Source organism: Thalassophryne amazonica, chromosome 7 (genome assembly GCF_902500255.1).
Source record: "Thalassophryne amazonica chromosome 7, fThaAma1.1, whole genome shotgun sequence".
In the NCBI taxonomy this organism is placed as follows: Eukaryota; Metazoa; Chordata; class Actinopteri; order Batrachoidiformes; family Batrachoididae; genus Thalassophryne; species Thalassophryne amazonica.
In genome coordinates, this window is record NC_047109.1 from 24178358 (window position 1) to 24205967 (window position 27610).

A 27610-nucleotide genomic window follows, 5' to 3' on the forward strand; every position below is an offset into this window, starting at 1 on the left:
CGATTCTGGATAAGCGGATGTAGCAGAGGTGCTCGTAAGTCACCATCAAGTCACTATCAAGTCATGAATCAGCAAGTCCAAAGTCAAGTCTCAAGTCATAAGGACTACCAAGTGTTTGAGAGCTGAATTGAGACTTGACTTGGGACTTGCATATTGATGACTTGAGAATGACTTGACAGTGACTTACTCCCACCTTTGGTCTGTAGTGAGTGTAACATTGAACAAAAAGGCCTAGGTCGTTATGATGAATGGAGAAGTGTTTTCCGCTCATCATAGTGTTTTACATTGAGCACATCAGTGTTCAGCTGGTTCTTATAAATGTCTGTTCATATGATGGTTTGTGTGTTTAATTTGAAAACAAAATACAATTTTGAGAAGAAATAACATTGTTTTGAATGTAACGTTTCATTTTGCAGGAGTATTGAGGGGTTTTGCCCAGTGTGTGTGTGTGTGTGTGTGTGTGTGTGTGTGTGTGTGTGTGTGTGTGTGTGTGTTCGGATTTGTGTGTAGAGTTCTGAGAGTATGAGGCATGCTTTCAGAAAATGTGTCTAAACAATTGAGAAAAAGTTTAATAGATCAAGATGTACAGTGAGGAAAATAAGTATTTGAACACCCTGCGATTTTGCAGTTTCTCCCACTTAGAAATCATGGAGGGGTCTGAAATTTCCATCTTAGGTGCAAGTCCACTGTGAGAGACATAATCTAAATTAAAAAAAAAATCCGGAAATCACAATGTATGATTTTTTTAATAATTTGTATGTTACTGCTGCAAATAAGTATTTCAACACCTGTGAAAATCAATGTTAATATTTGGTACAGTAGCCTTTGTTTGCAATTACAGAGGTCAAACGTTTCCTGTAGTTTTTCACCAGGTTTTCACACACTGCAGCAGGGATTTTGGTCCACTCCTCCATACAGATGTTCTCTAGATCTTTCAGATTTGGAGTTTCAGCTCCCTCCAAAGATTTTCTATTGAGTTCAGGTCTGGAGACTGGCCAGGCCACTCCAGGACCTTGAAATGCTTCTTACGGAGCCCCTCCTTAGTTGCCCTGGCTGTGTGTTTGGGGTCACTGTCGTGCTGGAAGACCCAGCCATGATCCATCTTCAATGCTCTTACTGAGGGAAGGAGGTTGCTTGCCAAAATCTCGCAATACATGACTCCATCCATCCTCCCTTCAATACGGTGCAGTCGTCCTGTCCGCTTTGCAGAAGAGCACCCCCAGAGTATGATGTTTCCACCCCCATGCTTAATGGTTGGGATGGTTTTCTTGGGGTTGTTCTCATCCTCTAAACATGGTCTAAAGTGGCGTTGATTCCAAAAAGCTCTATTCTGGTCTCATCTGACCACATGACCTTCTCCCATGCCTCCTCTGGATCATCCAGATGGTCACTGGTGAATTTCAAATGGGCCTGGACATGTGCGGGCTTGAGCAGGGGGACCTTGCTGCCCTGCAGGATTTTAAACCATGTCAGCATCATGTGTTACTAATGTAATCTTTGTGACTGTGGTCCCAGCTCTCTTCAGGTCATTGACCAGGTCCTCCTGTGTAGTTCTGAGCTTTCTCAGAATCGTCCTTACCCCACAAATTGAGATCTTGCATGGAATCCCAGACCGAGGGAGATTGACATTCATCTTGTATTTCTTCCACTTTCTAATAAATAATCATAACAGTTGTTGTCTTGTTGTCCTGTAGTCCATCTTAGTCTTGTGCAGGTCTACAGTTTTGTCCCTGGTGTCCTTAGACAGCTCTTTGTTCTTGGCTATGGTGGACAAGTTGGCGTGTGATTGATTGAGTCTGTCAACAGGTGTCTTTTATACAGTTAACAAGTTCAAACAGGTGCAATTTATACAGGTAAAGAGTGCAGAATAAGAGGGCTTCTTAAAGAAAAATTAACAGGTCTGTGTGAACCAGAATTCTTGCTGATTGGTAGGTGTTCAAACACTTATTTGCAGCAGTAACATACAAATAAATTATTAAAAAAAATCATATATTGTGATTTCCAGATTTTTTTTTTTTTTTTTTAGATTATGTCTCTCACAGTGGACATGCACCTAAGATGGAAATTTCAGATCCCTCCGTGATTTCTAAGTGGGAGAACTTGCAAAATTGCAGGGTGTTCAAATACTTATTTTCCTAGCAAATAAAAGTTGACACTCTAAACTGTCTCCTCTTTTTCTTATTTTGACCTCAAATCTAAATGCCTTCAGTGTCGAGAAAAAAAGCAATGACATCAATGTTCCAATACTTTTGGAGGCATTGTGTCAAATAAAATAATGTTTCTTCAAGATAAATGCAAACATAAAGTTGCATTTTGATCTGTTACAGCTTGCTTCCAATAAAATGAAATGAATGCAGGTTTGTGTTGGTGTGAGACTGTAGTCTGGAGTTGCCATGTTTGATATAAGGGAGTTCTCTAAATCACTGAGGCAGGATATAATGGCCTGTAATTGATACGAGACTTGAAATGTCACCCTGATGCGCACACAAAACTGATAGATTATAGCACTTTATTGGCTGTCTCTGGGGGCCAAACTGGTCTTTGAAATACTGCCGCTGAGTCATTACCTGGAACCAATCAATTCTCTCTGTTTACGTTTGAAGTGCTCAGCCATTTTCCCTCGCTTGATTATAATTGTCACATTCTGAGCCACTGCAGCTCACAATTCTCTAATGTAGAATACATTTACAACCTAAAACAGCAAAACTACACACACACACACACACACACACACACACACACACACACACGAGACAAACCTTACATCCGCTAACACACAATACCTTTCCTGGAGGCTTCAAAGCTGTCATAGATGTTTATCCTTTGGATGTCGTAGGTCAGCGTGGTGTTTGGCAGTAGGGTTCTGTTCCTGTTGATTGTGTTTAAAGCAAATTTAAAGGCAAGCTCTTCAGCACCAGATGGCCCGCTTTCAATGGACTCGAATATCCCCCCTGTTAAACACAAAGAGACAACAGTTTACTTTGGTTGAATTGTTTTTACTTGAAATTAGACTTACCATGGCCCATGACCATTAGAACACACTATTACCATTCAACACAACCATTGTAGGGTCATGAGTCTGTGTGATTTTTTTTTAATTCATGTTGGATAATTATTTTCTTCTGTGTTCAACTTTCCAATATGAGTACAATGCACCAAAATATGAAATTCATTGTCAGATTGCCAACACAACATTTGAATACACAGTGAGGCCAAAAAGTATTTAGTCTGTCCCTGATTGTGCAAGTTCTCCTACTTAGAACAATGAGAGAGATCTGTAATTTTCATCATAGGTACACTTCAACTATGAGAGACAAAATGAGAAATAAAAATTCCAAGGAAATCACAATGTAGGATTTTTAAAGAATTTATTTGTAAATTATGGTGGAAAATAAGTATTTGGTCAATAACAAAAATTCAGCTCAATACTTTGTAATATAATCTTTCTTGGCAATGACAGAGGTCAAACATTTCCTGTAAGTTTTCACCGGGTTTGCACACACTGTAGCTGGTATTTTGGCCCATTCCTCCATGCAGATCTCCTCTAGAGCAGTGATGTTTTGGGGCTGTTGCTGGGCAACATGGACTTTCAACTCCCTCAACAAATTTTCTATTGGGTTGAGGTCTGGAGACTGGCTTGGCCACTCCAGGACCTTGAAATACTTTTTACGGAGCCACTCCTTTGTTGCCCGAGCGGTGTGTTTGGGATCATTGTCATGCTGGAAGACCCAGCCACATTGCATCTTCAATGCTCTCACTGATGGAAGGAGGTTTTGGCTTAAAATCTCATGATACATGGCCCCGTTCATTCTACCCTTAACACAGATCAGTCGTCTTGTCCCCTTTGCAGAAAAAACAGCCCCAAAGCATGATGTTTCCACCCCCATGCTTCGCAGTAGATATGGTGTTCTTGGGATGCAACTCAGCATTCTTCTTTCTCCAGACACGACGAGTTGAGTTTTTACCAAAATGTTCTATTTTGGTTTCATCTGACCTCATGATATTCTCCCAGTCCTCTTCTGGATCATCCATATGCTCTATGGCAAACTTCAGATGGGCCTGGACATGTACTGGGTTAAGCAGGGGGACACGCCTGGCACTGCAGGATTTGAGTCTCTCTCTGCATAGTGTGTAGCCTTTGTTACTTTGGACACAGCTCTCTGCAGGTCATTCATCAGGTCCCTCCGTGTAGTTCTAGAATTTTTATTCACCGTTCTCATGATCATTTTGAGCCCACGGGATGACATCTTGTGTGGAGCCCCAGATCAAGGGAGATTATCAATGGTCTTGTATGTCTTCCATTTTCTTACAATTGCTCCGACAGTTGATTTATTCACACCAACCTGCTTGACTATTGTAGACTCACTCTTCCCAGCCTGGTGCACATCTACAATTTTCTTCTTGGTGTCCTTCGGCAGCTCTTTGGTCTTGGCCATGGTTGAGTTTGGAGTCTGACTGTTTGAGGTTGAGGATAGGTGGCTTTTATACAGATAACGAGTTCCAACAGGTGCCATTAATACAGGTAACAGGTGGAGGACAGAAGAGCTTCTTAAAGACGTTGTTACAAGTCTGTGAGAGCCAGAAATCTTGCTTGTTTGTGGGTGACCAAATACTTATTTTCCACCACAATTTACAAATAAATTCTTTAAAAATCCTACAATGTGATTTCCTGGATTTTTTTCTCATTTTGTCTCTCACAGTTGAAGTGTACCTATGTTGAAAACTACAGAACTCTCTCATCTTTCTAAGTAGGAGAACTTGCACAATCACGGACTGACTAAATACTTTTTGACCCCACTGTACCACTCAAACATTTTTCCAAGTAGTCTCAAATGTTTTGATTGCAGAAAAAGCCAACAGTAAAAGTGCAAATCAGCAAGAATATTTTCAGAGCACATCGTGAATGAAGTGAACCCAGTGGCATTCAGGACAGTGATAACAATCCATTGTTGCCACACGTGTAATAATTATCAAATCATCGCATTACTTGGATAAACTCTCTCTGTACATTAAACAAATAATAATTCTAAAGGTCCCCCGATTTATAATAATTTTGTGTATTTATTCCATACAAGCACAACCCCTGTTTGTTGCATTTTATTCAGGAATGATCGAGATGATTTCAACCATGTTTATGCCTCATGTTGAAATCATGTTGTCCTGACTTTGTGCTGATGGTTTTCCTTTCTTGTTGTATTTTGGTGTGTCATGTGACTATACAACCTCAAATAAGGCAGTTTGCTTGTTCTGATACATGATACATGGAACAGAAAGGATTGTGTATCTGAAAAATGCTGAATTCTTAAACGCTTAAATAGCCCTGAGATCTATTAAAGCCTGTGCTTTTCCTCTCTTTCCATAGCTCAAAGCAGATGAGAGTCTATGACTCACACTATGTTTGACACTAATTCATTGTGGGACAAGGCTGGTGAAGTGTCTTATCCAGGATACAGACAGGTAATGTAACTGGAAATCAAATCCACATTGTCTTATTGATGTATCTGCTCTCTAATATTGTGCACAAATTAAATCAGATTTTTATAACCACAAATTTCTGTTTTAAATTGAAACCATAACATTTTGGAATAGAACAAGAAAATGGGACAGAGCCTGGGAATGCTAATAATGATAACATCAAATGACTAGAACAAGTTTACAACAGATAATATTTAAAGACTTTGTCTCCTATTTATCTGCTGCAGCCAAATGAAATTTTAGCATCTCTTTTGTCCTTCCCCAGCTACTGCAAGATCATGTCCAGAGGAAGGCACCACATAGTCAAAATGTCAAAGCTGACGTCCCCTTACAGTGCAAGTGATACTCCTCATCTGAGTCTCCATAAGTAACAGCGTGTTTGGCATAAAGTCATTCCAGCAATACTCAAGGAACCTCCTAAGAGACCTAGTACCAAAGTCACTAGTTGGCATCCAAGTCTCACAACCATACAGGAAGATAGGAAACATCAGGACCTTAATAGTGTCAACATTAATTCAACTACAACAATGTTAGAGTTCAGCAAAGACCTCTGTCCAGAGACCTCATGACTCCATGGGCTCTTCCCAGGAGTCCCTCAGTCTCAAAGGCTGAATACGCAGAGACATGAATGTCACTACTGAGATCAGTGAATATCTCCACAGCTTCAACACTTTCACTGCATCCAGATACACATCTGATGACTGAGCCAAGGAAGCCGGAATCTTAGTCTTGATCCAGAACCATCAGAAACCCAGACAACGTGATTGTTCACTCAGCTTCTTGAGTGCTGCGATCAGGGTATCCACTAACTCTGCAAATATCACAGCATCATTATCAAAGTCAAGTTCAATACATACAGTACATACACACATATGTATATATGTATGTACTGTACGTATTGACCTATCCCAACAGTCACAGGGTGTGAAGCAGGGTACACCCTAGACAGGATGCCAGTCTATCACACATTCACACTTAGGATAAATTTAAAGGTTCCAATTCAACTAACATGCATGTTTGTGGATGTAGGAATATGCCACATGACACCGGGAGGAACATGCAAACTTCGCACAGAAAAGGACCAGGCGGGAAGCATCGCAGGACCTTCTTGCTGTGATGCAACAGTTGCTAACCAGAATCAGCCATGCCACCATGGCTAGCTCTCACACCGGTGGGTTAGAAGCAGGTTGAGAGGCCTGGCTACAAACCGCAATGCCATACACAACAGCGGGACACAGTGCCAGAATCTGTGGGGCTAGACTAGTGAGAGAGGTGGGTACAGGCACCAACTGTATCAGATGTTGTGTGGAATCATGGCCTTAAGTATACTAAAAACTGGGCAGACACCTGTACGATATTTTCAATCATTGTACTCAGAAAACAAAACAATTAAAACTTGGTAGCTACTTCCTCACCCAGGCCAAGACAGAGACCCCTGCTAGTTTAAATGAAAAGCTTCATTTAAAGTGAAACACATATTTGCTGCATTTCACCACACAACCAACCACACACACACACACACACAAAACACACACACACACACACACACACCACACACACACACACCACACACACACACACACACACACACACACACACAGGAAGAGACAGCATAATAATGTGAAAGTATGAGCTTAATTATGACATTTGCTGAAATAAGCACACTTCAAAGAATTCAACATAATGCTTTAAAGAAAATGAAGATTTATGGAAAGTGTCCAAATGTTTTGGCATATTATGTTTTGACATGTGGTTCTGTGAAAATCTATAAAAACATAATGGTTCCAGAGTGGTGCACGTCTCCTCAGCAAAAGGGGGAAATGTGCTTAAAAGTGCCGGCGTGCACAGCTACTGCCCTCCAGTGAATACTTCTGACAGCCTGCAGATGAATGGACACAGTGAAGGCTAGAGAGGAGGTTGGCTTCTGAGATCAATGTAGTCTGATTGGCCAGTGAATCAATCAATCAAGCCCTTTGGAATCACTAGAGAGCAACACAGAGATTGAAGTGTTTTGTTTGGGTTAGCCCCATGACCTGCCCCTGCTGGCTTAGTGTCAGTCAGAGGGAGGACCGGCCCCATGCTTTATGTTCTCTGACTGCAACCACTTCAACTCTACTACACGAGTAGCGCACATATCTCCTGTCACGCACTTTTTCTGTAGGGCAGATTGATTGTGATCACAACAACCTTACAATGATACCAAAAGCTCTTTAGAAATAAATTTCTGGAGCTGGCTTTATTTTCATTGCATTTGGAAACTATTCACAGCACCTCACTTTTTTTTTTTTTTTTTTTTTTTTTTTTACATTTTGTTATGTAACAGCTTTCCAAAATAGATGAAATTAATTTTTTCCTCAAAATACTACACACAATACCCCATAATGACAATGTGAAAAGGGTTTTTCTGAGATTTTTGCAAATTTATTAAAAATGAAAAACTAAGAAATGAGCTCAGATGCATCCGATTTCCACTGATCATCCTTAAGATGTTTCTGCAGCTTAAATGGAGTCCACCTGGGGTGAATTCAGTTGATTGGACATGATTTAGAAAGGCAAACCTGTCTACATATAAGGTCCAGAGTTGACAGTGCATGTCAGAGCACAAACCATGCATGAAGATTTGTGACACAAATCTGGGGAGGGTACTGAAACATTTCTGCTGCTTTGAAGGTCCCAATGAGCACAGTGACCTCCATCATCCATAAATGGAAGATATCCAAATCCACTAGGACTCTTACTAGAGCTGGCTGCCTGTTGAAACTGAGCGATCAGCGAAGAAGGACCTTAGAGAGATGATCAAGAACCCAATGGTCACTTTGTTAAAGCTCCACCATTTCTCTGTGGAAAGAGGACAACTTTCCAGAGGGACAACTATCTCTGCAGCAATTCACCAATCAGGCCTGTATGGTAGAGTGGCCAGATGGAAGCCACGCCTTAGTAAAAGGCACATGGCAGCCCACCTGGAGTTTGCCAAAAGGCCTTGAAGGACTCTTCAAGAAACAAAATTCTCTGGTCTGATGAGACAAATACTGAGCTCTTTGACATGAATGCCAGGCACCATGTTTGGGGGAAACCAGGCACCATCCCTACAGTGAAGCATGGTGGTGGCAGCATCATGCTGTGGGGATGTTTATCAGCAGCAGGAACTGAGAGACTAGTCAGGATAGAGACAGAGATGAATGCAGCAATGTACAGAGATATCCAAGATAAAACCCGGATTTACACTCTGACAGGGTGACAGGCCCACTGGTGAAATGATGGATGGACGCCTGCGCTGCACCCAAGGGAGCTGGACAACCCCCTGCCAGTGACTGCATGCTCATCTGAATAATTCACTTTGTTTTAAAGCTATTCTGGTTTTTCTGTTTCCTTTGTAAAAACCTTGTAACTGTTAGAATGGCCTAAGAAGAGGGTCACCCCTCTGAGTCTGGTCTGCTTGAGGTTTCTTCCTCAACATCATCAGAGGGAGTTTTTCCTTACCACTGTCGCTTGTGTGCTTGCTCTAGGGGTTGGTAAGCTTAGGCCTTACTTGTGTGAAGCGCCTTGAGGCAGCTTTGTTGTGATTTGGCCACTATATAAATGAAATAAATTGAAATTGAATTGAATATATTACAGATATTTGTAATGAAATACTCACATTAGGAAAAAGGACCCGCCATCTCAACAAGAAAAATTGATTAAACAATTTGCATAGATTTTTTTCAGTTATTTCAACTTAGTTATTTAAATTTTCAACTGAGCTAATGCCACAATACTTCTCTGGTTAAGTTGAAATAACTTAAAAATCTATGAAAATTGTTTGCATTACTTTTTCTCATTGAGACAGCGGTTCGTTTTTTTATTGTGCACTGTCACCTGTGTGCCTGCTCTTGAGGTTGGTAAGGTTAGACCTTAGTCATGTGCCTTGAGTTCCTTGAGGCAGCTTTGTTGTGATTTGGCAGTATATAAATGAAATAATTGAACTGAAATTGCATTAAATAAATTATATTGAAAACCTGCTCCAGAGTGCTCTTGACCTCAGACTGTGGCGATGGTTCATTTTTCAGCAGGACAATGATCCTAAGCACACAGCCAAGATATCAAAGGAGTGGCTTCAGGACAACTCAGCCAAGCCCAGACCTGAATCCAATAAATATTTCTGGAGAGATCTGAAAGTGGCTGTGCACCGCCAATCCCCATCCAACGTGATGGAGCTTGAGAGGTGCTGCAAAGAGGAATGGGCAAAACTGCCCAAAGATAGGTGCACCAAGCTTGTGGCATCATATTCAAGAAGACTTGAGGCTATATTTGCTGCCAAAGGTGCATCAACAAAGTACTGAACAAAGGCCCTTTGCTAAATACTTAAAAAAAAAAACTTCATAATACTTCAAAGCACAGTTTCAAAAAAAAAAATTATGTTCTCATTATGGGGTGTTGTGAGTAGAATTTTGAGAGAAAAAATGAATTTACTCCATTTTGGAATAAGGATGTAACATAAATTGTGGAAAAAGTGAAGTGTTGTGAATCCTGTCTGGATGCACTGTAGGGGAAGTCGGGGGACAGTGGATCAGAAATGTTGTTTTGTGGCAGCATAAACACATTATGCATAGGTTTAGCTCATTGTTTTGTGGATTTAACACAGCAAGTTATTGTTTATGTTTATGTTATTTTTATATTTATGTTATTTATGTCTCCCCAAGTGTAATTTACAGGTGTTTAAAATCAATTTTAAAAATTTTGATTCACTGTGCCCCGGACACTAATTCACGAGGCACAGTGAATCAGTGTCTGGGGCACAGTGAATCAACTTAGAATATAATGAAAAAACACACATTTACAAAGATTTCTTCAAAATTATTATATTTATGCTGATGCATATACAACCTATAATCCAGGAAATCAGCTATGTAATGTGTGAGTGACTTATATAGTGATATAAGTCCTCTAGAAACTATTACAAGTATAAATACAAATGTCATAATTTCTGTTCAAACGTGAAAACTGTTTTTTATATACACAAATTATAGAAATAATTCGTGGAAAAATAAATGTATAAGCTTCAACAAATAATATTTGTCATTGACTTGATACTGGGGCTTACTAAATCACTTTTTAGACTGAGTCACGGTGCCCCAATTCACTGTGCCCCGGGTGCATGTGACACACGACTCATGTTATCAAATAGCTGATAGTCTGGAGAAGACATAACACATGCTCATCAGTTGGACGGGAAGCTTCTAACTAATAACATTTTTTTTGGGCCACCTTTCCTCTGTTGTGAGAAATAAATACAAAGACACTGACATCTACAAAATTTACTTTTGATAGGAAAAACTGACTTCACTTGCCACTTAGTTTTAGCCTTAATGTATCCAAAACAAAACACTAATTTATAAGGGGGATGTCTTTATGCATAAAACTAATGCATAACTGCTGCAAATATATATGTAGTTTTGCAGATATAGCTACTGATTCACCGTGCCCTGGTTTCCCCTAGAATAATGAGCCTCTGCCAAAACTATTGGATAAAAATGTTCAAGGTCAAAGTCCTGTTAGAATTGTTGTAGTCAGTTTTTTTTTTCCAACTTTTCAACTTTTTTAGTTTCTTAATTCTTTTTCAGATAATTTTCAGAGAACATTGGTTATCTCTGCTATGCACAATTTGTCATTGCTTTCTGCATAGGTGTCAACATGACTCTAGAAAGGGCAAAGAGGATGCATGTTTATTTGAAACCACCAACACCACCAGGTGATTTCACTGATTAACAACAGGCAGGACTAGGTCATGAATGAATTCATCTGGTGGAGTTGGTGGTTACAAAGAACCATGTACCATCTTTGCCCTTTCTGATGTCAGGTTGACACCTATGTTTTTGGCACTTGGTTTCTGACTGATAACTAGAAGATAGACAGGCAAAAAGTCTAAACCTCCATCCAATATTGGTGGTGTATGTAAATCCATAACAGGAAAATGATAGTGATTCAGGCACTTTTGATTGAGATATAATGTAAAATGCACACCATTGGCATTTCAATATTAAATTCAAAAGTCCACAAAATCCACAATCTGGAGCCAATGCAGATCATACTTCGTCAGGTGATAGTGAGTGCCAGTCTGCACCTCACATTCAAATATGGCAGTGATCGAAGGATGTTTGATGAAGATATAATGTAAAAAATACATTAAATGGGTTTTCAATGTTACATTTAAATGGCCACAAAATCTGTAATCTGGATCAGATCTGGATCAAACTTTGTCCGTCGATAAAGGATACCATCCTACATAGTGCTCTTAAATATGAAAGAAATTTTTTGACAGTCATGAATTTTAGAAAATTTGTTTAATATTAAAGATAGGTGTTTTTCCAGTTTTCCAATTCCAGATTTTTCCTGACTTTGACCTTTCACCTTGAAAATTGAATCAGTTCTTACCTATCAGGATATGAATCTTCAGTTAAAAAAAAAAAAATCATAACGATATGTGAAAAAACAGTGGCAAAAACATAATGACCACTGGCAGCAGCTGTAGCTGCTCTATTGAGATGTTTCTTCTTGCATTAATATTCGTCTCATGGGATAATTCTGTTTTGCATGCCATAATGACTTTGAAGGAATTAATAGGCATCAGTTAAGCGGGATGTACTGTAATTGGAAAGCATTTGGAATGGGTGTGTTCACACACAGGAAGCATCAGCTCCTGCTGAGTATCTCTGGTTCTGGTGAAGTAAATGTGTCACTTTTAATTGCATAAAGGTGAATCACTTATTGGAAAGTGACTGACTAGGTATGAGTTTGAATAAGAATATTTATGGGAGTTATTGAGAAATGTTCTCATGTGTGCATAGGTAGAAATATATAGACAAAAAATTGTCCAAAAATTATAAAACCCTCCACAGTGAGTCTTGTTTGGTGATTTTGGGGTAAGTTGTAAACTGTGAAATTACTTGATGGTTTTTATTGATGATTATACTGTACTGATACTGATACTATATTGATTATAATTCTTGATGATTAAAGCAACAGCTGAAAAGACATTGAACTGTCACAATTTTAGAACCATTTAATTTCTTCCAGTCTGTTTGATATTTCCAGAAAAGCTGTCGTGCTTTGTTGCATCCACGACACCATGGAACCAAACAACCAGTGCATCCCCACCTCTCAAAAGTAACCATTTATTTGCAACAGCCAGGTGAAGCATGGCTATCCTCTTGGCCTTCTCTACAGCCAGTGGGGTACTCAACACTCAGGTAACCTACGGTGCATCAGGAAAGTATTTACAGCACTTGACTTTTTAAACATTTTATTAGTTTACAGCCATATCCCTAAGCAGAAGAAAATTTTTTTCCTCATAATCTATACCCCATACTCCATAATGTGAAAAAAGTTGTATTTGAGAATTTTGCAAATTTATGAAAGCTAAAAAACCTAAGAATTACATGTATGTACATAAGTATTCAGTCTTTGGCAGTCTCCAGCCCGTTGCAAAGACGATATATGTTTTTATGTATTTCCACGGATGAAGGAGAGCAAGCACAACCCGCCCCTCACGGAGCAGAGTTGTAATGTCATCTCCTTCAAAACATGATATGGTGTTCTCCAGCTGTGACTTGCAGACCCAGAGATCTCAACAGCCTGCTGCAGACACACCCTCCTGTACTTCAGCCCACAGAACAAAGTGTCATTTCTCGTTTCTGTGTTTATTTATTTTTCTTATTTGTTATGGAATTGTGTGTGTAATTATTGTAGCAATTATTTATATACTTGTTCTGGCTGTGTTCTCTGTGTTTTTAATGTAACACGTCATGTGCACAGAGCCATCATTTCCAGCTCAGTGAGTGGCTGGCCGGTGATCAGCTGAGAGGTGCCTTTCGGGGGGGGGATGTGATACACATGCCACATGTGTTGAGGGGGGAGCTGAGACACTGGCAAGCTACATCTGTGGGGGAGGGGAGGTTGGCACAGTCACACCCATGTGTGTTGCTTGGCAACGCCACATACGTGGGGCACAGACAATTTTCACAGACAGCTCAAATGTGGTCATCTGCACTCTACTCTCATGCCGGGAACACAAATAGCCCCGCCTTTATAAGTTTCCAGCCTGTGGTGTTGGATGTTCCTGTACGGCACCTGGAATTTGGCCGACGCCTGCCGAAAGGGGGATCAAATGGGCACTCGCAGGGCACTTGCTGTCTTTTGGGCACTGGTGTGTGCGAATGGTTGTGGCGACAGGTGTACGAGGTGTTTAAGTTAGCTCCGATTTGTCATGAGTGGCATGCAATTCCTCCTTTGTCTGCTATTCTCCCTCAATCGTGTTATGTGAGAAGGGGAGTGTCCAGTAGGTGTGGAGGAATTGAAGGAAATTTGTGAATTTAAGAATATTTGGTTCTTTTATGAGACACACTGCATGGGTGCACATACCCTAAACTGAAATTCACATTACAATTCATACTGTGGATCATAAACAACCAAGATAGGGCCCAAAATGAAAAAAAAAAGTTGGGGGGGGGGGGGGGGGGAGACATGTTAAAGGATGGAATAATACACATTGCCTCATAGACAAACTGCATCTATATGGCTGTGGCATAGAATCATTTTCTTGTTCAGTCTGGGATAATTTATAATACAGTTTTCCCTTGTGGCATGAAATGAGAGAAGTCAAAGAATAAAATTAGTCTTAAAGTTGAAGGCAAGTCATGAATACAAAAATATGTACATTCACTTCCAGGTCAAGACAGTTCCCAAAATATCATCATTAATTTGAGGTTCTGAATCCTACCTCACAAACATCCCTGAAAATTAATTCAAATAAAGTGAATCGTAATCTCTGTTACTTTAATGCAGACTTTCTTCTTTTGCTGACAAGTTATCTAGCAGTTATTAACTTGTACGTCTTCTTCAATCTTCTTCATCAATCATCCACCTCCTTTACAATCCTCAGCTGCAAGGTCAGCTGACTCACAGCATCCAGTCATATTCATCCAGGTGCACAGGGCACTCAGACATAAGGTTTCTCTCACCGTTGCACTGCCAGTGCTGTCATCCAGCAGAGCTTCCTGCTGACGCTCCATCCATCATCTCAACCTCCTCCTTAAAGGACAATTTCACTTTTCACAACCTTAATCACATTAAAACATTGTCTGAATGCTGTACTCACCTTCTAACAGCAGTATCATAGAAAATAAACCCAATTTAAAAAAAAATAGCAGAAAAAGATGTTCACTGGGGCACCCAGCTGCCAAAGTCAAAACCACAATTTCAAAACCTTAAAATTGTGTAGTGTAATTAATACATTCATGCATTTTATGATGACTTGCGATATAGAGTGCTGGGGATATTCCATTTCTACAGCATCTATTTACTGTGCATCACATCAGAGAAAGACACTGACCAGAGCTAAAAATTGTCAGACCAACACGGCGTTATCAATCACTTCATGAGAAGAACACACAGACATGGCCAATTTTCTTCATATTTTGCATGACTAACATGCTGATGAATTCAAATGTAGGCTGTTTTGTGTGTGTGTGTGTGTGTGTGTGTGTGTGTGTGTGTGTGTGTGTGTGTGTGTGTGTGTGTGTGTGTGTGTGTGTGTGTGGTGTGTGTGTGTGTGTGTGTGTGTGTATGGAGGGTTGTTAATGAGACAGATGATGTCAAAGGTTCTAAAAAGATAAACAGATCCTTTTGAATTTAAGTTTTCTTCAGCATTGGAATGGTCACGCTTGGGGTATGAGACTAAAGGCCCTGTCCCACTGGGGAGAGGATTAATTGCGCATGACTTGAGTATACAAAGTATGGGCGTTCATTGTCGTCTGCAACAAAAAATGGCCAAAAATGACAAATGTCCAGTATGAATTATGAATATATTAATATATATAGCGAATATATGATGAACAATCACGGTGTATAACGCATGTAGTGAGGAAACGGATCAGACGCATTGAGATTATCACGGCAGTATTACGGGTGTATTATGATGCATCGCGCACGTGTTGTGCGTGCATGGCATCTGCATTGTGGTCATGAATGAAGCGGACTCGGCCCGTCGGCATCACTATTCACACCAACAATACAACCTCTGGAGCATTTGCTGGACTTGGACAAGTTGGTTGAAGTAAAGAAGCAGTGAACAGGGCGAGTGGTGACGTCAGCGGATCACATCAGAGCGCAGCTCGTCTGAACGATTATAACAAGAAGCTAAATCTGTTATAAACACAGGAATACATACTGTAACAACTGCAGACAAGAAGGAAAAAAACACGCAACTGTTTTATCAAGCCTTGACAATGTAAACAAGTCAAATAATTACCTTTTTAGACAGTTCAAAATGCTTTCTGCAGCTGGGCCCAGCTGCAGCTTCCTCTGTGATTCAGGAGGTAATTAGAGCCATTTTCAACAGGCAATTTGCAGAATAAAATGATTAATCCGCCACAAAATAATTATTTTATATAGGCAGCATCCAGCGCAGAGCGCGTGGCAGCCAGTAGAACAAAGAACGGCGTCCAGCTATGAACACAACGCATCTGATTTGCATCCGCCGCAAATCAGATGCAAAGCAGACATAATAAAAATGCTTTATTCGTGGCCAATCTGTATGCAGTTGCTACAGCTTATTTTAGTTCGTGATGTGGACATGATGGGCACGCAAAATATCCATTTTACACACTGTCCCAGTCCGCTGCCAAGCCGCAAATCACTGTCAGTTGCGGATATCAGCGGCTAACAGCGGATATATAGCACATAGATTATGTGTTGTGTATGTATTGAGTATGCATGGAGTATGTAAGGCTGATGTCATCCGCAGCCAAAATTTTGTGCAGCTCAAAAATCCTGGTAATGGAGAAACGTGCCTCTGTGGATAATTGCGGGCGTGTGGGGTGTCGGCCGACTCATACAAGCATGTTTCACGCATATTGTGGATGTAGAGTGAATATGAGCCAATTTTGTGCGCAATCCATATGCAAATCTGCCTCAAAGCCAGTGGGACAGGGCCCTAAGATGAGGAATGTCACTTGCAGTGTGAAAGAACATCAGCCATAACATTTTGTCCATGCTGTGCTCTGGTCATGATCCAGCACTCAGGTGCTTCTCTTGAAGACCCCAGCTGCTGGAAAAGTGTAAGAACAGGTCTATGTTTCACCTGTACATGCCCGATACCATACATTCAGAAAGTAGCCACAGCACTTCACTTTTTCCACATATTACAGCCTTGTTGCAAAATGGAGAATTTTTCCCCCTAAAATCTTTCCTCACAACACCCCATAATGACAACATGAAAAAAGTTTTTTTGAAAATTTTTGCAAAGTAATTAAAAATGAAAAAAAAAAACCTAACAAATCACATGGATATAAATATTCACACCTGTTGCTCAATACTTTGTTGCTGCACCTTTGGCAGAACTTAAAGCTTCAAGTCATCTTAAATATGCTGCCACAAGCTTGACGCACATATCTATGGGCAGCTTTGCCCATTCCTCTTTGGAGCACCTCTCAAGCTCTACCAGATCTTCCAGAAATGTTTAATCAGATTCAGGTTGGCTGGGCCACTCAAGGACATTCACAGAGTTGTCCTGAAGCCACTCCTTTGATATCTTGGCTGTGTGCTTAGGGTCACTGTCCTGCTGAAAGATGGACCATTGCCCCAGTCTGAGGTCAAGAACGCTCTGGAGCAGGTTTTCATCCAGGATTCCTCTGTACATTGCTGCATTCATCTTACCCTCAATCCTGCCTAGTCTCCCACTTCCTGTGGCTGAAAAATATCCCCACAGCATGATGCTGCCACCACCATGCTTCAATGTAGGGATGGTGCCTGGTTTCCTCCAATCATGACACCTGGCACCTGATGAGACAAAGACTTCAATCTTTGTCTCATCAGACCCGAGAATTTTGTTTCTCATGGTGTGACAGTCCTTCAGGTGCCTTCAGGCAAACTCCAGGTGGGCTGCCATGTGCCTTTTAGTAAGGAGTGGTTTCTGTCTGGTCACTCTACCATACAGGCGAGATTGGTGGTTTGCTGCAGAGATGACTGCCCTTCTGGAAGGTTCTCCTCTCTCCACAGAGGAATGCTGGCGCACTGACAGAGTGACCATCGGGTTCTTTGTCACTTTCCTGACTAAGGTCCTTCTCCCCTGATCACTTAGTTTAGATCAGTGCCCAGCTCTTGGAAGAGTCCTGGTGGGTCCAAACACAGGCCACTGTGCTCATTGGGACTTTCAAAACAGCAGAAATGTTTCTGTTTCCTTCCCTAGATTTGTGCCTCAGAGTTCTACAGACAATTTCTTTGACTTCATGCATGGTTTGTGCTCTGACATGCACTGTCAACTCTGGGACCTTATATGTAGACAGGCGTGTGTCTTTCCAAATCATGTCCAATCAACTGAATCGACCCCAGGTGGACTCCAATTAAGCTGCAGAAACATCTCAAGGATGATCAGTGGAAACAGGATGCACCTGAGATCAATTTTGAGTTTCATGACAAAGGCTGTCAATACTTATGTACATGTGAAGCCTTAGTTAGTTTTTTTTTTTTTTTTTTTTCGGGGGGGTGTTTAGTTTATGTTGTTAATAAATTTATAGAAATCTCAAAAAAACATTTTTCAGATTTTCATTATGGGGTTTTGTGTGTAGTGGTGTGAAGGAAAACAATGAATTTCATCCATTTTGGAATAAGGGTGTAACATCAAAATATGTGAAGAAAATGTGAAGCGCTGTGAATACTTTCCGGATGCACCGCCGATGGCTACTTTAACGAGGTGGGGTCTTTCTTGAGTGGTTGCCATTCAGGCAGGACAACACACAGCACCAGTGCACGTTACCAGACACGACCTTACATGTACCTCAAAGAGACATTCCCACTATGTGCAACTTGCAAAACCATTTGCTAAAAACAGTTAATTTCTCAGAATACATAAAAAATAATTCTGAAATCTGTGTAAAACATCCAGTAAAACATCCAGTATCCTTTCGTATGATTACACCGAACTTGATATCAAATGAGTTCCCTTCTGTAGTTGGGTTGCAGGAATCTGGAATGAGAACAGGCTAAAGCACGCACAGTCAATACAGAATTTGACGCAAAGCCTCGTTTCTCCAAAAATATTAGTCCTGCAGAGGCCTCAAGAATAGGGTGCCAGCAGGAATGCAGGTGGAGATTCTTGGTTTGCAGAGGAGCTAAACAGCTACTTTAACTGTTTTGGCTCCTCCACACCTGCCCCCCTGCCTGCTCCTGGCTCTCCACACATCTCCAACAGCCAGCCCTCCAGTCCCATGGACCCCCCACCTTCTTACCCCTGGCCACCTCCACTGCACCATGGAACTTGTCCCTCCTCTCCCCGGACTGTATTCAGCACCAGCCCACCTCAGCTCCCCCCTCCCTCCCCCTCACTGTGACTCTGACTGATGTGAGAGGTCAGCTCCTGCGGCTGAAGCAGAGGAAAGGGGCAGGACCTGATGGGATCTCCCTGAGGCTGCTGAGGACCACTGTGCAGATGAGCTCTGTGAGGTCCTCAGCCACATCTTAACAACAGCCTCAGCCTGGGGGTGGTCCCCACCCTATGGAAGACCTCCTGTGTGCTCCTGGTTCCCAAAACACCGCACGCCAAGGAACCAGCCCACTACAGACCAGTTGCCCTGACCTTCCACCTCATGAAGACCATAGAGCAGCTCGTCCTGTCCCACCTCCGCACCATGGTGAGTGACATCCTGGACCCGCTGCAGTTCGCCTACAGGTCCAACATTTGGGTAGATGATGCTGTCATCTACCTGCTGCAGCGGGCGCTCACCCACCTGGAGACCGGCTGGAATGCTGTGAGAGTCATGTTCTTTGATTTCTCCAGCACTTTCAACACCATCAGACCGGCGCTGTTGCGGGGGAAGCTGGAGGATGCAGGAGTGGATGGACATCTCACCGCCTGGACCATCACTGTCCGCCCACAGTACGTGCAGCTGCGCGGCTGTCAGTCTGAGGTGGTAAGGTGCAGCACCGGGGCCTCCCAGGGCACCGTCCTGTCACCTTTCTTCTTCACCCTGTACACCCCGGACTTACACCCTTTACAACACGGACAGCTGCCATCTCCAGAGGTTCTCTGATGACTCCGCCATTGTGGGTCATGTGTCTGAGGAGAAGGAGCTGGAGTACCGGTCGGTCATCACAGACTTTGTGGACTGGTGTGAGTGCAACCACTTGTGTCTCAATACCAGTAAGATGAAGGAGATGGTGATCCACTTCAGGAGGAAACCACCACCTCACTCACCGGTGAACATCCAGGGGGAGGACATAAAGACTGTAGACAGTATCAAATACCTGGGTGTTCACCTCAACAAGAAACTGGACTGGACTCACAACACTGACGCCCTGTACAAGAAAGGCCAGAGTTGCCTCCACCTCCTGAGGTGACTGAGATCCTTTGGAGTGAGCAGGCCTCTGCTTAAGACTTTCTATGACTCTGTTGTAGCCTCTGCTATCCTCTGTGCTGTCGTCTGTTGGGCCCTGGGCAGCACAGAGCGGGAGAGAAAGAGACTGAACAAGCTGGTCAGGAAGTCTAGCTCTGTCCTGGGCTGTCCTCTGGAGTCTTTGGAGGAGGTGGCTGAGAGGAGGGTGTTAACCAAGTTCACATCCATCATAAACAACTCCTCTCACTCTCTGCACCGGACTGTAGTGGAGCTGAGGAGCTTCTTCAGTGACAGACTGACGCACCCTCAGTGCAAGAAGGAACGATACCGCAGGTCATTCCTCCCTGCTGCGGTCAGGCTGTACAGTAAGTAACACTGTGAAATAACCACATGCAATGATATGTCCACAAATCATGTGCAATATTAATCTGTCTACAAAGCATGTGCAATAACAACTTGTTTATAAATTTCAGCACCTTATCACATCTAAACTTTACTTTACATATTGTAAATAATATGTTCTTATTTTTTTAATTCCAATCATATATATATATATATATATATATATATATATATATATATATTCTACTTCATTTTCTTATTTTATTGTATTGTTACAAGTATTATTATTGCTTTATCATTGCACATGCTGTTTGATGCACATTTTTTTTCTACTCGCACTCATCTTGTGTGTTTATTAAGAGCTGATGTAACATGTGCATTTCTCCATTGTAAGATCAATAAGGTCTTATCTTATCTTAGCTTATCAACTTATGGTTTTGTGGCATCCATCCTTGACCCAAAATACATAAGCATACCAAACAGTAAATGTCAGCTCTCCCCAGTTTCTCTGTGATTGAAGCTATACACACGCATGCACGCATACAGAGGCCACTTGGCTATTAAGAATCAATCAATCAATCAATCTATCTATCTATCTATCTATCTATCTATCTATCTATCTATCTATCTATCTATCTATCTATCTATCTATCTATCTATCTATCTACATACACACACACACACACACACATATATATATATATATATATATATATATATATATATATATATATATATATATATATATATATATCACTTAATCACAGAGTCAAGTCATCTTATATATCAGAGTCAATCACTTTCTCAAACCTTTGTTGTCTATTTTGACAGCACATAAGTCTGCATAAAAGTTATGGCCCCATCACACATAACACGAAGTTGGGCAAAAGAAACCAGCTGAAAAAGGCCAAAATAAACCAAATTCATGAATCGTGAAAAATTCTAGCAGCTGTCGGCAGAGATAGCTGGTCAGACAAGCGTGCATGATCCCGTAGCGCTGGTTTCATGCATGCTCGTGTGCACGATGATGAACACAGTGCAAGCACATGAGAGATTTGATACTACATCGCTCTCACACAGCAGCAGCAGCAATTAAATGTTGGAAAAATATACATAAATCAATGAAAATGTGTAAGGACAAAACAATGAAAGAGCACAGATCATTCTAAGAACAATGACTGTACTGTTTAAATGTAAGACAAGCATGTAATTGGTAATGATGTGTAATTGATGCGTGATGACTTGATGGTCTGTGTTGGCAGTGGCTGAACAAATGGATTTTGTTTTGCCTGTTAAAATATTTAATTCCTGTTATAAAGAGCAGACAATACAAGAATTATCCTCCTTCTGTTTCTTTATGTTCACGAACCATGGCCATCCTTTTATACCCAATCATGCCACTCACAATTAGTGTCCTCAGTTCCCAAATGCTTATTGAGTGTTGTTAGAAGGAAAGGTGATGTAACATAGTGGTAAACATACTACTGTCCCAGCTTTTTTGAAATGTGTTGCAGTCATCCATTTCAAAATGAGCAAATATTTGCACAAAAACAATAAAATTTATCAGTTTGAACATTAAATATCTTGTCTTTGTGGTGTATTCAGTTGAATATAGGATGAAGTGGATTTGCAAATCATTGCATTCTGTTTTATTTACATTTTACACAATGTCCTAACTTCATTGGAATTGGGGTTGTATCATGAACACATCAGGTGGCTCCGTGTGACCAGCTGTCCAGCGCGTGGCATACCGTAGGACACCGTGTCATGTGGACTATCACTCATATGGTGGATATTACACTTGGCTCGCCGGCTGTTCACATAATCAGATGGATATTTTCACCTGGGGCAGCCTGACTGATGGTGTCCAGTGCACACTGAGGCACCGGTGAATGCATTGCAAAGGTGATATGTGTTTTTATTTATTACCGTGTGAAGCGAGCCCGCCGATACATGTGCATCGGAGTGGCGTGTTGAGAGGTGATGTTCTGCATGGCACAATATGTGTTCAGCAGCTGTGTTTAGCGATGCCACAGTGGTCAGGTGCAGCTTTGACTGCATGCTCATCGTAGTGCATACTGAGAAATGATCCAAAGGTGATCTAGTTTTTTTTTTCCCATGTGACCATCCTTTGCAGACACATGTGCCTTACACATGGGTGATTGGAGCACATGTGACAATATGTGTTTCTCAGCCTTGCATTGCGCTGATGTGGTGGCTGTGATGTGGAGTGGTGCAAGCTGCAGGAACACAGCCCTGGACGTGGGCTGTGGTCAACTCCCTCCCTATTTGATTTCAAATGACATCCAATCCATGACGTGATTTTATGTCAACCACAGTCCCCTGGCAAAAGCATAACTGTAGTGGGTATGTGCACGTGTGGTCATGTCAACATGGACATCACATCATCACAAGCAACACACCCACCACTCTGGAGCAGCAACGTGGTCACATAAATGGGCTCACAGCTCCAGGGTGTGGGGCAATTGAGCTGGCCACACTGATCTTTCTGTGAGGCTGTCAGTCACGCTGTCACATGACGTGCCATGTGATGTGCCTGTCTGGTCGAATGGCGCGCTGGTGGTGTCACACGCAGCCAGGCTGGGTTTTTATTTTTATCTCTGTTGTGGTGGTGTGGGATTGCTGCTGACCGGTGAATCCATCTCCAGTGGATACATGCTGGATATGCTGTGGTGTTTCAAAGCTATTAGCTGTTCTATCATGGACATGACAGCCATGCAGCTGTGTGCGCTGTGCTTACAGCCGTCACATTGCACTGCTGCCGTTCGGGCCTTTGCAACCTCAGCCACACCTCGACTATAGGCTCGTGGAGTGTGTGGGGGGGAGGATGACACACTCAAATGCCATCTGTGCTGCGGGGGTGCACACACCAGACACTTGCACGCCATTTGTGTTGGGGGAGGAGACACACCGCACATTCGCATGCCATTTGTGGTGTTGGGGGGGAACGGCACACACACACCATTTGTGTTGCTCGGTAATGGCACACTTAGAAATTGTGAGGCCATTTGCACAGCCAGCTCAAAAGTGGTGGCCTGCACTCTACTTTCGTCCTGGCTGTGCGGATGGCCCTGCATTTTCTAAGTGCCCTGTAACTGGTGTTGGAGGTTCATGGGTGGCACCTAGATCTGGTCGACTCCAGCCGAGAATGGGTCGACTGGGCACTTACATGCCATTCGCCGTCATTCGGCCACTGGTGTGAAGGCTTTGACATGGCCTATGATTTTGTGCAGCCCCTCGGGCGCAGCACGATATGTCCAACCTGCATTCAATATGCCATGCGAATGTTCCGAGCATGATCAGATGGCAGTGCGACCTCATCTTCTCCACCGTTCAAATGGGTTTCCGGTGCGAGCGGCATGTGAATGTACAGTGCATGTACTGTGCCTGAATGGATGTAGCGACTGCTGTACGAATAGTTCGAGTGTGGCTTCTATTTTCACGAGTGCCATTTGAATCCTCCTTCATGTGCCATTCTGCCTCATTCGTACTTTGCGTAAGGGGGCCCTTAATGTTGTCACTGAACATTACATTTACAATAAGACATCAATTTGAGAGAGTAGTACTACAGTGATCTAGGTAAAAATATGGGGAGGCTTTTATAGCTGTAAAATCACCTGAATGTGGGAGCAATGCTGCCCATTAAACATTTATGTCAAACAAAAAAAGATTCCTGTATCAAGGGAACTCTGTGATTGACAGGTGCCTTGAGCCACATAATGTTCAGTCTCAGGTGGCACAAAACACACAGAACCCTGTAGAGACTAATCCATTAAATCCCTGCCCTGTCTGCAAGGAAACATGTCCTGTTAGCAGACAGCTATGGTTTAATCAGGCCATGCATCTCTTTCCGTAACCATGTGCCCCAATCAATGGAGTCCCTCAGATCTTATAAATGATTAATTTCCTGCTGTAGTAACAATGACTGTTCAGCACCATCATTACTTCCCTAAAGAACAGTCAACGTTGACAGAGAGATATTGGCATGAGCAGAGTGTTGTAATTCAGTTTTAGCATTTTATATTGTTCAGTATAAACAGTTACTCAGTGTTAAGTAAAGTGGGAATGATTCACTGAAGGCTTTGCCAAATACCAGAACCTCATCTACTGTCTAAATCTGATTGATCCATCTGTTATTTCCATAGAAAATCATCTGCTGACAATAAGGCACTGTGGGAAAGTTCAGTGAAAGGTTTTTGTTTTGTTCTTTCTGCCAACAGTCAAACTATTAATGGTGGAAGTTTCGTGAAGATATTCACAACTTCACACTGTTGGGTGCACTCAAAATTACTGTCAAGACAGATCTCTCTGAAATGTACTCTGTGTATTCACTGATACACTCTTCAAACTTTAGTGTGACAAGCTCAATGAAAAGCAAACACAAAAGAGTCATGAGAGAGACTGACATCGTAACATAGAGTTGTCACAAATGAAAAGCCTGGACAAAATGCAAACTTTTCAATGATTGTGACACTTGGAGCAGATGAGAGAAGTCTAAACATTAACATATCAATGACCTGACTTGTCATGTCAAATATCATGTCATATTGCATGAGTGCCATGCACACGCGCGCACACATAGCTGCTCATTCAGCCATTGTGAACACACACACACACACCCAGCGATCACAACATCAGTCCAGCACCTCTGCACACGCACTTCACAGTAGCACTGTAAAGTGGAGGACGAGTGCAGATGTGATTGCATGGCTGAGTGAGTGACTGCACCATGCCGGCTTTGATGACATGACTCCGGTCCATACGCTGGTTCTACTCCAGTGTTCAGTACCAGCAGGGACTGTGCAAAGGGAGGAACACTCCGGTCCCGTGTTTCCCATCCAGATGTTTTGACATCGGGCAGTCTTCAGCGTCTTTTATGGCCATCTAATAGCAGTCTGTGTCATCTTAACTGTTGCGTAGATGTGCTTTGGATGCCATCATGCAGGTGTGGACGAAGTAATGTGGATGCATTCTGATACTTCTGACCACACCTCTTTTCCTCCCCACTGCGTCAGATTATGGCAATATTTGCCGTGTCAGGTAGAGGTGGATGATGCTGGGAATTTTGGTATTGATCCGATACCAAGTAAATACAGGCCCAGTATTGCCGATATCGATACAGATACTGATACTTTTTTTCATATTTAAGCTTCATAGCTCCAAAGGATCCAAAAGACCCAGGATAGAATTTTGCCAAACATTGTACGTGACAACGAAATACTTTATCACAATCAACATTTTTGTTTAAAAAATATCAGTCAACATAACTTAAAACAAAATATCCTGAGGTAGAGGGCTGACAAACCACAATACAAGGGTGCGCTGCTCTGTGTTGTGTGACACAGTGTAGCGCTGCTCTTACAGACAGAGAGTAGACTTTGATGAATCTGTGTGCGCAGCAGTCAGTGCATGCGGGAGAGAAAAAAAAGCTTGAGTATCGATCTTTTTACACGAGGATCGTTCAATATCAATACCAGCGCTGGTATCAATAATATCAATATTAGGCTCGATCTGCCCACCTCTAGTGTTGGGCTGGTTCCTGCACTTTCTTGCTATGTGTGATGGTGGCTTAAGAGTGGTGATGCAATTTGTAAAAATTTGCACTGAGCACAATTTCTCCATTCACAGCTACATAAACCTGTAACTTCTTCTGGGTTGTCTGGGTGTCTTGGTGGCTTTCCTCACTTTTCTCCTTCTTACACAGCCACTCAGTTTTTGAGAACTGTCGACTCTGACAGATTTGCCATAGAGTGCTATACTATTTGTATTTCTTCATAATTGATGTAACTAAAGTCCAAGACATATTCAGTGGCAGCTTCACCATCAGAGAGCCTTGACCAAAACTACCACAAAAGACTCCAAGCTGTCACTGATGTTGAAGGGGGCAATGCCCGGCATTAAGAATAGGGGTATGTAAACTTTTGATCAGGGTAATTTGGGTAGTTTCTGTTGTCATTATGATTTCACAATAAATGGCTTCACACAACCACTAACCATGAGTGAAAAATAAAAACCTTTTTGTGTTGTCATTCATATTCTCTGAAAAATGCCCCCCCCCCCCAAAAAAAAAATAAATTCTGCCAGAGTATCCAAACTGATGAGCACAACTAGGAATCTATGTGTATATGTGGCAAAGGGTATTACTGGTTGTGGGGAAGAAGGGGTAGGGATAAATAAGCTGATGCTTCACCCTACCCCTTTTCGGACATGTTGGGTACACAGTAGGAACTTTTTTGTTGTTGTCTTTACTGATCTATCTTGTAATTGTTGTTGTATCAAATGTTCGAAATAAACAGTTTTCATTCATTCATTCATTCATTCATTTTCATTCATTCAACTGCACCAAGGTCACCAAAACGTTTACAGCCTAAATGCCGTATTACATTATTTAATAAACCAACAACTCTGCGGTTGGATTTGGAGGGCACTATATGGCATTCTCAATTGCAAATGCTGCAGTTCTGCTGATTCTCCAGAACTGGCTGACAAGGAATGTGACTGATCTCTTTAGCTACACCATGAGCACTATAGTACAATGTACAGAAGTGCAGCTCAGGATGCCGGAGCTGGATTCCAGTAACTTGTAGGCCAGCCAATTTGCAAAGTCACAGAACAGTGAGCCACTTTCATTATAGCTGATTAATGGCAACCAATGCAGTACTCAGAGCAGCTCTGTCAGTGCCAGTGGTCACAGTGAAATTTCCCATAACCAGACAAGTATCATCACTCGGCAGCCTTCAATCATAAAATGAAGCTGTGAATGCCTGAGCTTTCACTGGTCATAGTTGGAGAGAACACTGAGAGAACAGAGAGCTGCCTGAGCCTCATAATGCTCTCGCTGATAGGCGTAACATCTGACACCATTGGTAGGAGCTGAGCCACCAAAGCAGCATTCACTTGCTTGGTAAGCACCCACATCAATATATGGTTTGATGCAGGCCTGCAAACCTCAGACAGGGCTGCCACTGCTACACAAAAATTTGAATTCATCCGATAGAAGACATTCCACATGCCCACCACCTCCATGAGCCATTTCAGGTTAGGACCTGGCAATTGGTGTGCAAAGATTGACACCTTAGCACTATAGCAGTTGCCTCTTTCAAAAGAGTTTACGCTTGGTGGTCTTCAGTGGTTTTATCTGTTCCAAGGAAGGGGATTCTAATAGCTTTCTTCCATCCCCTTTATAACTCTGGTCAACACAATTTTTCTTGCATGGAGTTTTTAATGGATTCTGGGTAATTTGGGGGTGCTGAATCCGAATCTGGTGTTAGTTTTTGCCAATCGCATCACATTTTTGAGATATGAAAACATATTTCTCATAATAAGCATTGCAGCAAAAGCTGCAGTCGTACACACCTCTTCAGTGCCATAAACAATATTACAGCTTTTGTTCACTTTTTGTGAAC

The 27610-nt window shown here is 41.9% G+C and overlaps 1 protein-coding gene across 5 annotated transcripts in view; it reads right to left on the bottom strand.

Annotated features, from left to right (window-relative positions):
• Positions 1–27610, bottom strand: part of LOC117513713 (glutamate receptor ionotropic, kainate 2) — a 1177061-nt gene that overhangs the window by 829116 nt on the left and 320335 nt on the right. For all 5 annotated transcript variants that reach the window (XM_034173955.1, XM_034173957.1, XM_034173956.1 and 2 more), the window contains exon 3: positions 2784–2951. In XM_034173955.1, coding sequence (XP_034029846.1) covers positions 2784–2951 — 168 coding nt within the window. The remainder of the gene's footprint in view (positions 1–2783; positions 2952–27610) is intronic.